The 16,944-nt window shown below is 49.7% G+C and overlaps 1 protein-coding gene across 1 annotated transcript in view; it reads right to left on the bottom strand.

Annotated features, from left to right (window-relative positions):
- The window catches only part of SCUBE2 (signal peptide, CUB domain and EGF like domain containing 2), an 84,558-nt gene that overhangs the window by 57,118 nt on the left and 10,496 nt on the right, over positions 1 to 16,944 (bottom strand). Inside the window, exons 3-5 of the mRNA XM_030885821.2 lie at positions 13,879 to 14,004; positions 9,439 to 9,573; positions 2,097 to 2,222 (exon numbers count right to left, since the gene is read on the bottom strand). Of these exons, the coding sequence (XP_030741681.1) occupies positions 2,097 to 2,222; positions 9,439 to 9,573; positions 13,879 to 14,004 (387 nt within the window). The remainder of the gene's footprint in view (positions 1 to 2,096; positions 2,223 to 9,438; positions 9,574 to 13,878; positions 14,005 to 16,944) is intronic.

Here is a 16,944-nt window from a genome sequence, read left to right as displayed (position 1 = left end):
GGACTCTGGGGGTCTTTTGTTCTGTTTCCTTACATGTTGCTACCATCATATTTGAACAGTGATATCGTGCAAATATTTAATTTTAAAAAAAAATATGAACTTTGAGGTGTCCTGCCTCAAAGAACTGGAAATGGCCAAGAGACTCACTTCACAGCTGAGTCTCTGGTGGCTGATGTCTGGAGGCAATTCCGTCCATCCGTCCCTCAGGCAGAAGTGGTCTCCACTCTGCTCAGCCCACTGGGAGCCTTCCCAGAGAGCCAGACTTTCAGGGGCCCTAAGATGTTGCCCTGGGGCCCCAAATGCTCACCTTCCCTGAAGGAGGCCCAGGTTCCCTTCTGGCCAATCTGCGTCAGACGCAGCACCCCCCTATGTCGGCAGTGGCCGGTGTGTTGCTTTGAGGCTGGACAGGTTCCAGCGGAGTTTCCAGACTAAGATGGACTAGGGAGAAAGGCCTGGTCATCTGCTTCCAAAAGCAAGCCGACAAAACTCTGTGGCTCGAGCGCAATGATCCAGGGTCACTGAACACGGTTTGTCATGAGTGTGGGGAGGTGGGGAGTCGGGCCAGTCAACGTCAGCTACAACAGGAGCCTGCCTATGCCCTGGCGTGACCGTGCCCAGGCCTGACTGGGCAGGCCTCCGGGCTACACTCTGCTCTGCGATGGAGGCGGTGGAGAGAGGTCTCCTGGGGAAACTGTCTTCTCATCTCTCAATCTCCTCACGGCAAACAGCCATCCCTGGCAAACTGCAGCAGTCTCCTGCCGGGGAGGAGCTCCTAAGGGGATGCCGGTGTTTTCTCTGGCATCACGAGTGGTTCGGAAACCACTTTCTGTGCCCGTGGCTTCCTTCTCCCAGCAGTTTCCTTATCTTGATCACTCTGCCCCAGCGGGGTCTGGACTGAGGACGTGATTGGCAGGGGCTGTGGCAGGGGCCAAGTGAAAGCTGAGGGGTGGAAAAGTAAGGGCCGTCCCCGACTTGCATTGCTCATTGTTGGAGGGTGAGACACCTGCATATAAGGGGGCTTCAAGGTGGATGACAAAAGAATTCCATTCTCTTTTCATTATAGTTTTCTGTGACTTTTTGAAACCCCCTCATACATCATCCGACCCAGGGTGCCACACGCCGTGATTGAGGAATGACCAGCGGGCAGTGGGAGGGGAACTAGAAAAGGGCTGCCCCCTGGGACGGCTGTGCCCCTGGGACGGCTTCTGAGGCAGCTTTTCCCGGGAGGGGCCCATCAACCTAAGAGGGAGGTGACCCTGGATTTGAATCCTCCTTTGCCAGGTCCTCCTTGTGTGCCCTGTTGCTTTAACTTCCCCACAAAGAGAGAAGGGAATCATGACTTAGCTGACAGCGTAGTAGTGGGATAAGGCATATGCTTGGGACAAATCTTGACACATAATAAATAGTTCACAACACGGGAGCTGATGTCCTGTCGTTGGTGGAAATTAGGCCAGAGATGGGAGGCTGAGAATCAAGTTGTCAGACCAAGGCTTGGAAGGGGCTAGAAGCACAGCAAAAGATGGGTTGTTCTTCCAAAGGCAGGGAACTTTTGGGGGGAGGATGGGGGGGAGAGGCAGATGAGACTTGTAAGGAACCAGATAGCAAAGAGCTACTAGACACGAAATCTGACCTGATTTTATGCGAATAGGGGGCCACGCTCCCCAACATTCACAATTTTACTCCTGAATTTAATTTCCTTCTGATCGGCTGCTTCAAAGAACAGTCCGGTCCCTGTGTTCTGCTAAAGGAACTCCGGTGGGTTACTCCTTGAGCTGCTAACCACAAGGTCAGTGGGTCAAATCCACTCATCCCTACTCGGAAGAAAGATGAAGCCATCCGCTCCGGTAAAGATGGCATCTCCCAAACCTGAAAGGGCAGTTCGACCATGTCCGGGGCTAGATTAGCTACTTGATGGCAGTGAGCTGGGTGTCCTGGTTCTGCAGTGAACTCAGTGTCCAGTGGAGGCCAACCTCCCTGCCAGCTGCCTTCCCTGAACCGGCTGTGCCACGAGGTGGCACTTGTGATGCCAGGGCTGCAGAAAAACAACCTCTGGGTGTGACGGTCCCCAGCGCGAGTGTGTGGCGGTCTGTACTTACAGATGCAGTCTCTCTGGTTCTTGGCCAGCTCAAAACCAGGCCTGCACTCGCAGGCAACACTGCCCCGTGGGGCTTCTTTGCAAATGTGGCTGCAGCCGTGGTCCTTGTTCATGCAGCTCAGACCCTCTGCAAAACAGCAACGGGTAGCAGGTGACCGGCTGTAGTCTGAGTCCTCAGCCAAGGTCACAGCGAGGGGCTAGGGGTCGGGCCACAGGTCTGCTTATCTGGGTGTCCATCAGCCCACCTTTTAACAGAGTATGTCAGTAACTTCGGTGCAGCTGGCAGAAGCATAAACACAGAAGGTTATCCGTGGTTATAAGGGGCCCGGGGGGTGGGGGCATGGAGAGGAGAGAGGAGTCATTGTTTCGGGGGTACGAAGATTCTGTTTAGGGCGATGAAGAACTATTGGAAATAAAGTGTTTAGAATTTTCTTACTCTATGACGAAACAGGGAGGTTAAGGGAGAGTGGGTAGGAAAGAGGGAACCGATTACATGGAACTATATGTGACCTCCTCCCTGGGGGATGGACAACAGAAAAGTGGGTGAAGGGAGACGTCGGACAGGGCAAGATATGACAAAATACCAATTTATAAACTATCAAGGGCTCATGAGGGAGGGGGGAGCGGGGAGGGAGGGGAAAATGAGGACCTAATGTCGGGGGTTTAAATGGAGAGAAAATGTTTTGAGAATGATGTACAAATGCGCTTTACACAATTGATGTGTGTATGGATTGGGATAACAGTTGTATGAGCCCCTAATAAAATGTTAAAAAAAAAAAAGAAGCTGATATCAGGAGCTCAAGTGGGAAGAGAATGCTTTGAAAATGATGATGGCAATTGCTGAGATTGATTTAAAAACACGTGCTTAGCACAGAGCTTAATCATTGTATTAAATCTTTTTAAAAATCTTAAATAAAAACAGATTTTCATTTAAAAAAAAGAAAATGATAATGGCAGCATATGTGCAAAGAGATGTAAGAGCCCCCAATAAAAATATCTTTAAACAATTAACAATTGATGCAGTGGGGATTTTTTTTTTTTCTTGGTGGGGATTTTTTTAAAAGTAAAAGAAATAAAAAGCATCTGTCATCAATTACGCTGATCAATGAACAGAGGCATGAAAATTTCTTAGGGCCCCCACCCAAGATAGGATGTCTCGACTCTCTTAAAAAGGTGGGAACCTTCCCGGTAAATTGAAAATAGAGCCCCGGCCCCCGAAGCCCTCTGTTGGGTAAGGGATCAGAATCTACTGGCCCAGAGACCGGTGCTCAGACTCTGCCTGCCGTGTTACTACCCACCAGAAGACCAGAGCTCAAGGAACAAAGGAGAATCCCCTAAGAAAACACACTGACAAAGATGCCCAACCTTGCACTTTCCCCAGAAAACAACTGTCAGACGTTTCAGTGCCCTTCCTCGGGCCAAGGGCTGAGATGAGGGTGACGACTGCACAGTGACTTCACCATAGACAGCTGCCAGGGGGTCCCTCGGATGTGACCCACCCTGCCTGGGTTCCTTGTCCTCTCCCTCAAAGCATAAGCCTCTGACAGGCAGTGTCACAGGAGCAGCACTAGCACAAAGAGAACAGGAAAGGAGACTTCACGCATTGTGGTTTCTTTTAAATTACATCGACATAAGTCATCATAAGTTTCCATTCACCCCAATATTGTGCTAGTGGGGGCAGGAAGGGGAATTCTTTGCCTGGATCGTTTAATGCATCTACATGATAGGGCCACCACCCCCATCTGTCCGTTTGTCACACTGTGTTGGCCTAAACGTTGCTACCATGCTTGCAACTGGGCCCCCAGAACTTCAAATACTATCATGATCACCCATCACGGACAAGTCTCAGCGGAGCTCGCAGACAGAAATGGACTTGCAGGGAAGGAGGGAAGGCCGGGAAGTTTCCATCTGAGAACACTGCGGCTCACCACAGCAGACTGCCCGGCCAGATCGTGCATGACAGAGGAACTGGCTCTTCTAGGCCAGTTTTTTTTTTTTAAGTTTTTTTTGCATGGTGGGGGGGTGCGGGGGGTGGGGTCCCCAGGGGTGGCAGCCAAGTTGGTGACAACTAATCCAAACAGCTACAAATGATGGGGAGATCGCATGGTAACACCCTGGGGATTCCCCAGCATCATGGCTCATCCCCAACAAAGCAACTCTTTGAGGCCTTGCTGCCCGCTAGCGCATCCCAGGGCCCTCCCCAACCATCTGCTCGGTTTGTCCTGCATGAGTAAGGACCTGTTCATGGGTCACTTCTCCACTATTGTGCAATGCAGCTCTAAACGATCCTTGGAAGCAGGGGCTTTGTTCTCCGTGGCTCTTGACCACATGATTCCTTTTAAGATTGGACGGCGTGGCCCTGTTTAAGGGTGAGCACAAAAAGTTTTCATTCAACTTCTCTAGTATCTGTACTGTGTGCCCCAAAACCTTCGGCCACAAGGCCTAGAAAGACCAAAGGTCTTCTGTCTCCTTCTCTCAGCAGAGCCTCCGGTCTGTGGTGGAACAATTGCTTCAACACCAACAGACCCCGCCCTCGTTCCAAAAGACAGCACAGGAGAAATAGCCCATGCTCTCTCGAGGCTGCTTTTAAACCATGCTCTTTTCGATCGACCGCTTCAAGCTGCCTGCAGACACTCCAGCTCTCTCAATCGGCTGGGTGGCCGCGACCTAGGCACACAGGCCGAGGGCTGCGGTCAGGGGACACAGAAAGAAGCATGCGCAGTGCAACCACGAGGTGTCGAAGGGATCAGGTGTAAGGCATCATCAGAACAAAAAATCTTACCATAGTGAATGATGGGGGGAGTGCGGAGTGGAGATCCAAAGCCCATTAGTAGGCCACTGGAGATCCCCTTGCAGAGGGGTCTCGGAGAGGAAATGAGCCAGTCAGGGTGCGATGTAACAATGAAGAGAAATACAACCTTCCTCTAGTTCCTAAAGGTTTCCTCCCCGCTCCCACTACCATGACTCGAATTCTATCTTGCAAGACTGGCTAGACCAGAGGAGGTACACTGGTACAGATAGGAACTGAAAATACAGGGAATCCAGGACGGATGAGCCCTATACGACCAGTGGTGTGAGTGGCGAAACAGGGAGGGTAAGGGGAAAATGGGTAGGAAAGAGGGAACCGATTACATGGAACTGTGTGTGACCTCCTCCCTGGGGGACAGACAACCGAAAAGTGGATGAAGGGAGATGTCGGACAAGGCAAGATATGACAAAATACCCATTTATAAACTATCAAGGGCTCATGCGGGAGGGGGGAGCGGGGAGGGAGGGGAAAAATGAGAACCTAATGTCGGGGGTTTAAATGGAGAGAAAATGTTTTGAGAAACAATGTACAAATGCGCTTTACACAATTGATGTGTGTATGGATTATGATAACAGTTGTATGAGCCCCTAATAAAATGTTAAAAAATTTAAAAAAAAAGAAGCATGTGCAGGATGGGCAGAAGGAAAGGGGTTGCTTTGCGCTGAGGCAGGAAATCACGGAGATGTTCTTTGCTCTCCGGCACTGAGATGGCACCGGTGGCGGAGGCTGCCTCCAGAAGCCAGCTCTGTGCTTGTCCTATTGGGGGTCAACTGAACAGGACCCAGGAAAAGACCAAACAACTCCTGGACTGCACACTCCCCAACTGCTCTGCTTTATTCCTTCTCCTCCCCCGCCCCCTCCTCCTCCTCCTCCTCCTCCTCCTCCTTCTGCTTCTCCTTGTTTTTTTGTGTTCCCCTCCCCACTCTGCTTACAAGCCTGTCACGCCATTTGAAAGGGGAGCTTTGGACTGCCTCCTAACAATTTATTCACACAGAACTCCATAATCATAGACCGTGGAGCACATGCTATGGGAGTGCCCACCGACGTGGCCCCTTGAAGTCCTGTCAGATCAAGTTGGACCTCAAGTTAGCCGAAGGTAATGGGACTTCCATGGCTCTGGAAATGGAGGATCAGGCCCTTTCAACAGGCGACTCTGAGGCTTCTCTGAGTTCTCTGGCCCCAGCAATCCCCACAGCCTGGCCTGGCCCGACAAAATCACATTTCGACAAAATCACATTTCGGCTTCTAACTGAGCACGAGGAAGACAGCTGGGGGCATTTCAAATGCCACACCCTGGGGCTCTCCAAGCTCAGAGTGCCACTGAAGACACAGCTGGAAGCTATGTGCCTGAGAACTGGTCAAGAAACAGCCCCTAGAGTAGAAAAAGAGGTCTGCGGAGAGAGCAGTCCTTTCTTCAGTCCCCTGACCCCTCCCCAGCTGCTCTGAAAAGGCATCGCCATGTGAGCATGTTCCCCAGCAGACAGAAGAGAGCAATGCTCATTCCGAGAGGCTGAGCACCCATGAATACGAACAAAGGCGGGCTCGGGGGAGGTGTCTCTCCCCAGCCTACCCCCATTACATGGGTGAGAACACACCATGGTCCCTTTATCAGAGCTTTGAGATCTCCAAGGACCAAGCGGCGGGGGAGAGGGGAGGTGAGCAAAAGGCTTTGCTTTCCCGCAGAATCCACAATCATAATAGTCCTTTACGACTGAAGGACATTTAGGCAAAGATTGTGAAAACCAGCGGGCAGCAGCCCAGATGGTAGAAGGGGCACCCTGCCTTCTTTCAGATGGTTTTTAGGGAAACAGTGATGGTTTTTTTTAAAAATAAATTCTAATGTCATTTTTTAAAGGTTCATTAATCACGGGAGAAATCCCAGAGGATGACAATTTTCAGGTGGCTCTATCAGAGGAACTGAAACTTTTGACCCGAAGGGGTCCCAGTGACACACCGCTCTCATCCCTGGGCTTGCAGTGGGCTGCAGGTTCACCGAGTGCACTGGTTGAAATGCCACCGAACACCATACAGCATGCTTCCAGACCACAACTCAAATTCTTAGATTTGGGTTTTCGTTCCAGACCGGAAAAAAAAAAGAAAGCTCATTTCAAATACCCTTCAGGAGATCCAAGAATGTCTGAGTGGCAGGAAATTTAGAAAATACCGTTTGCGGAAAGGAACTGCTTTTGCGTTTACTTCTGAGATGGGAGCCCTCCAGCCGCAGCTCGAATCCACCTGGGGTGGGGGGCTTGCAGGAGGGGAGAAATACAAGGGTGATAGGTGGCCACAATCCCTACAAGCTGCTTTGGGGCGGTGTTCAAGCAAACTGTGAGCCCCATCTTCTTCCCCAACCACCTAAAGAAGAGGAGCTTGAAGCTCCCCCAACAGGGAGATGGCCCGAGGGTCAGCTCCCTCTGAGCTGCTGACCCTTCATGTCATTCCCGTGCCTGGGGCAAGACTGCGACGCACAGCCAAGAGTCCATAGAACCTGGCAGAAAAGTGAACCCCAACTGCGACTCCATCCACAGCCACGTGGGGCACAGGATTAACACCTCTGACTCCAGCCAGAGGGTGGGAGTGCCCTGCCCCAAGCCTTGAGAAGAAGCAGATTGGTGGGTGAGATTGGCCACCCATCCCATGGGCGCCTGGTGTTTCTCTGACCCCCAAACAGATATTCTAGTCCAACATAAGGCATCAACCACCATTCTAGGGCTAATGGAGAGGGGAAAATATCTTCGATGAAGAAGCCCTTACTGCGTCCCCCCCACCCCCGCTCCCCAAAATCACTAAATGTATGGTTAAAATAAAACAAAATATGCAAATTCATGTTTTAAAACTAGACATTCTTAAACTCATTCTCAAGAGAAGAGTGACGCCAACAGACATATGGAAACAATCGTTCGCCGGACAAATGGACTGCAGAAACATCAGCCTGCACAAGCCTGCAGCTAGAAGAACTAGGCGATGCCTGGCTACCACTGAAAACGACTCTGAGCAAGATCACACCAGAAGGAACATCACCTGAAGCAAAAGTCTAAAGCAGAAGAGAGTGCGCGCGGGCTGACTGCTCGGATAGAGACAGGCGAGGCCCACGAGGCCCACAAGACCACGACCTGTGCTCCGAAGGGAACTCACCCCTTCCCAGGATAATCAACCCCTTAAGATCAAAGGGGCAGCATGTACCCAAGGGCAAAGTTCAGAGGGTGAGGGGGGAAAAGAGGGACAGGAACGGAAAAAAGGGAGAAAGTGGGATTTCAATGGACGAGTTGAAACAAAATGGGTCTGAATTGTCGAATGTCAAACCCGTGTCTGCTTTGTACAGCTCCACCTAATTCACAGCAAAATGTTTCCCCAAACCACCTCCTGGTGCAATTAGGACCGTGAGCAAACAGCCTAAGTCAAAAAGGAATTCATGGTCTCCTGTGGAAGGCCCTTTCCGACACAGGCAGACGGATACAAAGGCAGAAATGTAGACACGGGGCAATGAACGTACAAGTGTGCTTTACACGATGGATGGATGGATGGATTGTGATAAGAGTTGTATGAGCCCCTAATAAAATGATTTAAAGAAAAAAAGAAAGAAAATGATGATGGAGGCGTATGTGCAAATGTGCTGACACACTGGAGGAATGTATGGACTGTGATAAGAGATGTAAGAGCCCCCAATAAAAGTATTTTTTAAAAATAAATAAATAAAATGATTTAAAAAAATTTTTAAAGAAATGCAGACACAAACGCGTGGCTCTTTGGCTTGGCGAAGAGGTGAGAGGAAAAGGGAGGCATTTGCTCCCCAATGGACCCTTGTTTATGTGCATTTGAGGTCTCTCCTTCCCAAGAACCCACTAGCGTGTCAGAGGAATTAAAGATGGGATAAGCTCAAAGCAGGCGGAGAACATCCAGGAAGCAGGAAGGGAAGAGGTGCCGGCACGTGTTGGGAGGAATCTAAGTGAGGCGGGGGCTGCAGGAGGCCGCAGCAGAGGCAGAGCAACCTCAACCTCACAGACCCCCAAGGCCCAGAGTTCAAAAATGCAAAGCACGGGGAAGGGCCAGGTCTAGCTTGGGGCTGAAAACAGAGCAATCCATTGAGAGTCCCCTCAGGAAGGATCCAGGCCCCTCCCAGCCCACACGGAGCCAGAGGCAGGCTGGGACTGGTGCTGTGGTTTGCAGCACCTTTTCTGGAAACACTTGGCACAACATCCATTCTATTTCCCCTGAGACATCAACTCGTGTGTGTGTGTGTGTGTGTGTGTGTGTGTGTGTGTGTGTGTGTGTGTGTACCATGCTCTACGGAAAGATTACAATCGGGGAATGTGGCGTCCCGAGGCTCTCACCGCTCGCCTAGCCCACCCCATCCTTCGTTCCAGGTGGGGAAGCAGAAGCAGGAAGGAGCTGCCCAGGGTCACCACCCAGCAGCAGAATCTCGACTGGTTCTCAAGCCTCCAGAACTTTCTATTTCCCTGGGCCTCCCTCTGCGTTCACCGTTGGGGGAGGAAGGTGGTCTCCGATGCAGCGCTGCCCGTGGCAGGACAAGTACCTTCTGAGCGGTGAATGCACGTGTGCTGATTGTCGCTCAGGAAAAACCCCTCCTTGCAGTGGCACTCGTAGCTCCCCAGGACGTTGACACAGGTGTGCTGGCAGCCGCCGTTGTTCTCCCGGCACTCGTCCACATCTGCGAGAGGAAGGATTGGAGACTCTCCACACACCACCCTCAGCCCAGCAGCTCGTGGGTGGGGGTGGGGGGCCCTGCTCAGCAAGGATGTGTCCCCTCTTCTGTTCCAAGCATCACCGAGGCTCTCCGAAGCCCAGCCCATCAGACAGCCCCACAGACCATTACTCCAGTCTTCCCGGTCTCGGGTTCATCCGGCCAGGCCCGACTCAGGAACTCCAGGGAACCAGCTCAGCAAATATTTACTGAGCACCCTCTTGTTTCCAAAGCCCAACTGCACGAGGGGACAGCTAGCCATGAGTAAGATAAGATGAGTGAGACAAGATGCCTACCTTCTAGAACAGCCCTCCACGGAGGGCAAGAGAAAGGTGCGGGTAATTAGGAGGTCAAGGGGAAAGGGGGCACAGAGGAAGCAGGCCGCACAGGTTTGGCCATCAGAGTGGGCTTTCTAACCGAGAGCGCTCGTCAGGGTTCATTCGATTCTAGATCAGGAGCGGGGCCTCCAGGCAGGAGACCCAGCGTGAGCAACCGCACAGAGGCCAGGAAGCTCGGCAGACATATTTTTGGAGGACGGTGAGTCATTCTGTTTGGCTGGAGGACAAGGTGCCTGCAGAGAAGTTACAGGAGACAAAACTGGGATGATAGATTAGGACCTTGAGTGCCAAGCAGAGAAGTTCCTACTTCATTGCGAAGGCAGTTGGAAATCATTAGAACAGAGGCGGACATGCTCAGGCCCTCCCTTTGGGAAAAATAAGGCGGCAACAGGGAGAGGGCAATCACAAGCTCGGGTACCCTGCTCCCCACACTGCCCGAAGTGGCCATGAGCAGAGGTAGGGGCGGGAGCGGGGCACCTGGCTTGTGGCTGACCTTTTGGGTTAAATCCACCAGCCATCCAGTGGGAGCAAGCTGTACCAGTCTTCTGGAAAGGTGTATGGGCTTGGAAGATGTCCTTCTACCCTGTCCGACAGGGTTGCCATGAGTTGGAATCGGCTAAACCGCAGAGCGTTCGGTTTGGCGGGTGCGGAGAGCTGGGGAGGGCTGGCCCAGAGGTCTGAGAGTGGGCGTGAATGCGAGGAACAAGCCAGGGGCGGCACGGTGGGATGAAGCCTGTGGTCTGGGGGGAGGGCATTGTGACGGGATCTGACGCTGACACCAAAGCTGCAGGCTTGGAACCCCGGAGGGAGGGTGGTGCTAGGTACCAAAACGGGGGTCAAGAGAGGGCGGGCCCCAACCAAGGCAGGGTACTGGGAATCCAGGGGCAGCAGGAAACCAGGGACAGTTGGTTGGAAAAGAATCTGATCTTATAAAAGAGCTTTGAAAATAACTGACTTGTAGTTGCCAACTGAAGTGGTGGATAAGGACAAGGCGGCCCAAGGTAGAGCATGAGGTAGAGGTAGGTGGGGAGACTGGGAGCCGAGGGCCTGGGGTAGAGTTGTGGAGCTTGCTGAAGTCCCAGAAGGGCAGCCATCAGAGAGGAGAGGAGGGAGGCACCCCCCAACTTGCCTTTGGCCAAGCCTACCCTGCGGAGGCTTCCTCCATGCCCTCTGATGCCCTGTGCCCACTTAACCTCGTCCGCAGCCTGGAAATCGTATCCATCTCCACTAGATTGCAAACGCCTTGAGGCCCAGCTTTAGCCATATGGAGCCCAGCCCTGGCACCCAGCAGCTACCGTGCACTGTTTCATGAATGGACAAGCAGCCAGGTGAGCTACAGCAGCGGCCGTGCTAGAGCCAAGGAAGAGACTTCCAGGTAAGTCTCAGACTGGACAGAGGCTCAAAGAGGAGCAGAAGAAGTCTGCTCCACAAGCCCTTTCTTCTCTCCAACCTGATTCTCACCTGCCCGTCACTCGCTCCTGGGCACATCTGTAACCAGAAAATTCCCATTTAAATATCTGTTATCTGGTTTCAAGCTTCAGATCTTAGCCATCTGTCTTCTCACACGACCGAGCAGATGCCTGACTAAACTGATGGGACCCCAGCCAGCCCCTAACATCTCACAAACTTGCCCTCCTCGCTGCCAAGAGTTAAGGGAGGCACATTCCTGTGGCTGAGCCGCTGGCCGCCTGGCCCAGCTTGCAGCCTCCGCAGGGAGGAGGCCAGGGCAGCAGGAGACTTCTGTTTCCTGAACATCAAACTCGGGGTTGGTTTCGAGTGAAAGGTCTGCTCCACTCTGAGCTGCTACCACCCCCCATCCCGCCCACCCCCGCTACACATTTAAACCCATCTTCCCTAAGGAGCCCTGGTGGCATAGGGGTTCCGCACTGGACTGTGATCCGCAAGGTCGGCAGTTCAAAGCCACCAGTGGCTCCATGCAAGAAAGATGGCTTTTCCGACCCCTGGAAACACTGGCAATGTGGCCAGGGTGGAGAACTCGCCCATAAAGCCCAATCGCTATTCCAAATACCTAGTCCCTCAAGACAGAGAAACTGCACTGGGGCGGAGTCAGGCACCTTGACGAGCTGCCTGTTCTTTAAGTTCTCAGGATCTCTGGGTTTAGCACCAGAGCTAAATGGGGGTTCTATGCTTTATATTCTGGCTAACAGATCAGTGGCTAATGTGTGGCTAGGGAGCCAGGGCAAAGCAAAGGTTCAGGAAACACCTTCTGAAAAGCGTTCCTGAGCTTCTAAACGCACCGCGGCATGTCCTAGAACGTTCTTCTTAAAGAACCCTTAGCTTCTTCAGACATACTCAGTAGACGCCCAGGATCTCTCTGTGAGGCAGGGAAGACTCAGGGATTCATGGGTACCAAGTCCACAGAGGAAGCCCGAGGAGAAGATGGGGACACTGCTGAAATCTCTGCGCTACTCTGGCCTCGGGACCTGGGAACAGGCTTTGACCCAAAGGTGCCCGCCCAGCCCTGCCCGGCAGGCCTCCCCCTGGGGTGGGTAGCTCCTTGTGCTCAGAAAGCTCCCACTTTCTGGCCCCAGACAGTGGCTCTCTCACCAGGATCACGAGAGCCCAGCGGCCAGGGCTAGTCTGCCATCAGACATAAGTCTTCAAAATGCCGCTGTTGGCAAGTCAAGGGGGAGGTGAGATTTCCCCTGAAGACAGTAAAAAAAGAATTTAAGAATTAAAAAAGCATACTAAGTGCTTCCCAACAAATCAGACACGCGTTTTTCTGAGTTTCAAACTAATTTTGATTCCTATTCTCATCACGTCTCTCCACTGTGTGGTACTGACTGCTGAGGAAGTCTGCAGAGGGGTGACGATGCCCAGCCTCCAGCAGATCTCACTGGCTCAGCTGCAGGCTAGAAAGACCAAAAGGCCAAAAGGTTTGTGCACCCAAGCGCCTGACTTCTCACCCAGAGCAAGAAGGGATAGTCCAGACCCGGATGGCGCTCCGGGTGACACTAAGGTGAAATAAAGGCCAGGCAGGGGTTAAGTCCCAAAGGAAAGATGCCCCTCCCTGGGGTGTAGCAGGCCTGCCCTGTATCCATATCCAGCACCTGTGAAGCTGGTCTCAAAGCACTTGATCGGAGCAGTCATTCCTGAGCATCCTAAGGAGCCTTCCGAATGGTCGGCTACAGTTCACGAAGCCAGAGCATGGCCCACACTGCTCCTAAGTCCGCTGCCGAGACATCAGCAGGTCAGCCACAAGAAGGCTCATCATTACCCTTTGTCCTGGGCACCACGTGTCCTCTTGTGCAACAGATGAGATATGCATTGTGGTGATGCCAACAAATGTGCCTGCCAGGTGTGCTGCACGTTCTCAGACCACCTAGCATCTACCCCCATGCAATTGCTTGCCAGTCTAAGTCCTGTGTGATTCCTGGTCTAAAGATCTGGTGTGGACAGCACCTCTCACCGCACTGACCTCAGCAACAGAGACGCCAGCAGATGTTCCTGCTTTGTGAAATACTGGGAAGATGTTAACAGAAAGTTTCTGTGTGTCTTGCTCGCTCTTAAAACTACCTGGCTGAAATCCAAGCACTCATTTGGAGTCTTCCAGGACAAAGAGCTCTATCTGATTCCAGAATCAAGATGCTTATAGAACTCAAGGACTTGTTAGAAGTAAAGATCTTTGGAATAGAAGACTCCCAGTCTTCCAGGGACAAATCAATGCTAGAAGACCAATAAAGAATAATGACCCCATCCACCCATGCCTCAGGCCAGTGGAGGGTTTGTATTATGAATCATCACATAAAAAATGAGAAAGTACTTTGTCCGGCCTTCTTTCAGGGAGTCTGACTTCCCCCTCTCCGTTTGGCCTTAAGGAGGATGCTTTCCTCAGAGGAAAGGAAAGGGGCACGTGGGGGAGGGTGCTGGCAGATGCGGGAAGGAAAATCACCACGCCCAAGGCTCTCCTTACCAAGGCAGTTGTGACCATCATGAGCCAACGTGAAGCCATCGAAACAGGTGCAGCGGTAGTTGCCCGGGATATTCCAGCAGTCATGGACACAGCCGCCGTTGAGTTCATTTTCACATTCATCGATGTCTGAGGAAGAACACAGCGGTCATCCGGACAAGGGTCAAATCTGTGTGTGGAGACAAGCCCGTCTAGTCTACCCTGAGCTGGCATCATCCTGACCATTCACGGCCCCTCCATCTCGTTGGGTCCACTCCAGGCTTGCTTCTTCAAGACTAGGTTTCAGATGATGCACACCCCACACTGCCATCCTTACCCCACATAAAGCAGGCCATTCCCAACAGATAATTTTCCGTCCTCGTAAAAGAGAATCAAGACATAGAGCTGTTTATAGAAAAGAGTGGAAAAGAGACAAGAATAGGTAACTCAGGGGAGGGGGTGGGCAAACGAAAAATGGTCCTCAAATATTTTTAAAATGTGCAAGCATCTTTATGATGATGCACTTAAAATGAATGTGGCGTTGCCACTTCTCACCTACCAGACGGACATAGGTTCAAAAGGACCCCCAAACATGCTGGGGTCAGGCTATGGGGAAACAAACAGGCGATCTGGTGGGCATACTACATACCATGGTTTTAGAGAGAAATCTGGTGGTACCTAACAAAACTGCACTCGTGTGCATCTATGTACCTTGGAACCAGCCGTCCCACATCTAGGTATAACACCTGGAAGATACATCCTTAAAAGAGAAAGACACATGTATCCACCACAGCATGGTGTGTAACGGAAACACACTGAGAACAACTCAAATGCTCAGACCCGGGAGAGTGACAGAATGGAGTAGGGCAGGGCTACGCAGTGCAGTGCGACGCAGCTGTACCCATGAGTACTTCCGGAAATCCAATGGATGCAGCTGGACGAAGTTCCAGGAAATATGATTAAATGAAACGAAGCAAAATCCAAAAGCATTTGCTACCCTTCACGTAATAAAGAAGAAGTCTTCACAACGCACACACGAAATCCCAACAAGCTTTTCTGCGGAAATTACCAAGCTTATCTTAAAATGTCTATGGAATTGCAAACAATCCAGAAGAGCTGAAACAATTTATAAAAGAACAGATATGAAGGACTTTTACTCCACAATTTCAAAACTTTCTATATAGTTACAGTTACGAAGACACGCGATATGGGCATAGGGATCAATCAAAGCAACAGAATTAAGAGTCCACAAGTAGAAAGCAAATGTTTTGAGCATGAGGATGGCAACGAATGTACAAATGTGCTCGACACAATGGATGAATGGATGGATTGTGATTAGCGTTGTACGAACTTCTAATAAAATGATTTTTTTAAAAAGAATTAAGAGCCCAGAAATAAACCCTTATACCTATGCTCACTTGATTTTCAACAAACGTGTTACAGCAATTCATTGGGGGAATGATATTGAACACATGGTACTGGGAAGTACGAATTTAGATTCTTACTTCATACAACGTACAAAAATTAACTCAACCAAGGGCTCAAGTAGAAAGAAAATGTTTTGAAAATGATCATGGCAACATGTGTACAAATGTGCTTGACACAATGGATGGATGGATGAATTGCAATAAGAGCTGTATGAGCCCCCAATAAAATGATTTTAAAAAATTAACTCAAAACAGATCAGAGGCTGAAACGTAAAAGCTAAGTGTAATAACACTTTAAAAAGTAAATACACGTTAAGGTATTTGATATCTTAAGTTGGATAAAAATATCTTAGATATAACATCCAAAATATAATGCATAAAAGAAAAATAGATAGGAGGGTGGGGAGAGGAACTGGGCAGCAATCGATGAATGTGGGAGGGAGCACAAGAATTGATTGTGATGATGTATGCACACTCTTTTTAAAAGCAACTTAACTATGAAAGTGTATGATATGTGAATATTATATAAGAAAACTACTAATAAGAAAGAAAGAAATCAAACCTGACCTATGGTTACTATGCGTGAAGGAGGAAGAGTTTCCGCTTGAGTTCATTTTAATGGTGGTGGAACAATTGGAAAGGGATATCAATAATGATTGTACAACACAGAGTATAATCAATGGCACTGAATTATACACAGAGAAGTTGTTGAATTGGAGAATGCTTTCTTGTGTATATTTTTGCCAGAACTGAAAAAACATTACATGAATAACAATGAGTATGGGGAAAACCAAAATGTTCTAAAATTGGTTGTGGTAAAGACTGTACAACTCTATATGATACGGTTGAACTATTAAATTGTAGGATATGTGGATGAAGTGCCAATAAAGCTGTTTTTAAAAAATAGGAGTAAATTGGGCTTTTATCAAGATTTTTAAAAGTTGCACTGCAAATAATTCCATCCAAAATGGAGGCGAACCACTAATTGGAAGAAAATATTTGCAAATCACATATCTTATCCATAAGATACAAAGAAGTCTCAGAACTCAATAATGAGATAAATAATCCAATTTTAAAGTGGGCAAAAAATATGGTATAGACATTACCAAAAACGATCCTTAACATAATTTGTTATTAATGATAGGCAAATTAATCCACAATGCAATACCATTTCATACACACTCGAATGGCTATAAATGATAGATGAATCTTAACAAGTGTTGGTGAGAATGTGGGGAAACAAGAATGTGGGTAGGAATGTAAAATGGCAAGGCCACCTTGGAAAATAGTTTGACAGTTTCTTTCAAAATTAAACATTAATTTACCATGTGACCCAGCAATTCCACGTCTATCCAAGACAAATGAAAACATCCACACAGACTTACATGTGAATGTCCCGGCAGCATTAGTCATAATGGCAGAACAGCACAAATGTCCATCAGCTGGTGAATGGATACTTGAAATCTATCCAATAATGAAACGCTGATGTACAGGACAACGCTGAACTTGGAAACCTTATTGTGTTGGTCTGGGTACTTTAGAGAAACAAATCCACAGAAACTCATATGTATAAAAGAGAGTTTTATATAAAGGTTAAGTGCACATCAAGAAAACATCCCAACCCAGTGCTGCCCAAGCCCACAAGTCCAGCATTAGCCCATTA

Source organism: Echinops telfairi, unplaced genomic scaffold (assembly GCF_000313985.2).
Source record: "Echinops telfairi isolate 266 unplaced genomic scaffold, ASM31398v2 ScPeMD7_60;HRSCAF=208, whole genome shotgun sequence".
Taxonomy (NCBI): Eukaryota; Metazoa; Chordata; class Mammalia; order Afrosoricida; family Tenrecidae; genus Echinops; species Echinops telfairi.
The sequence above is the reverse complement of the archived record's forward strand: the minus strand, read 5'-3'. Positions and strand labels throughout refer to the sequence as shown.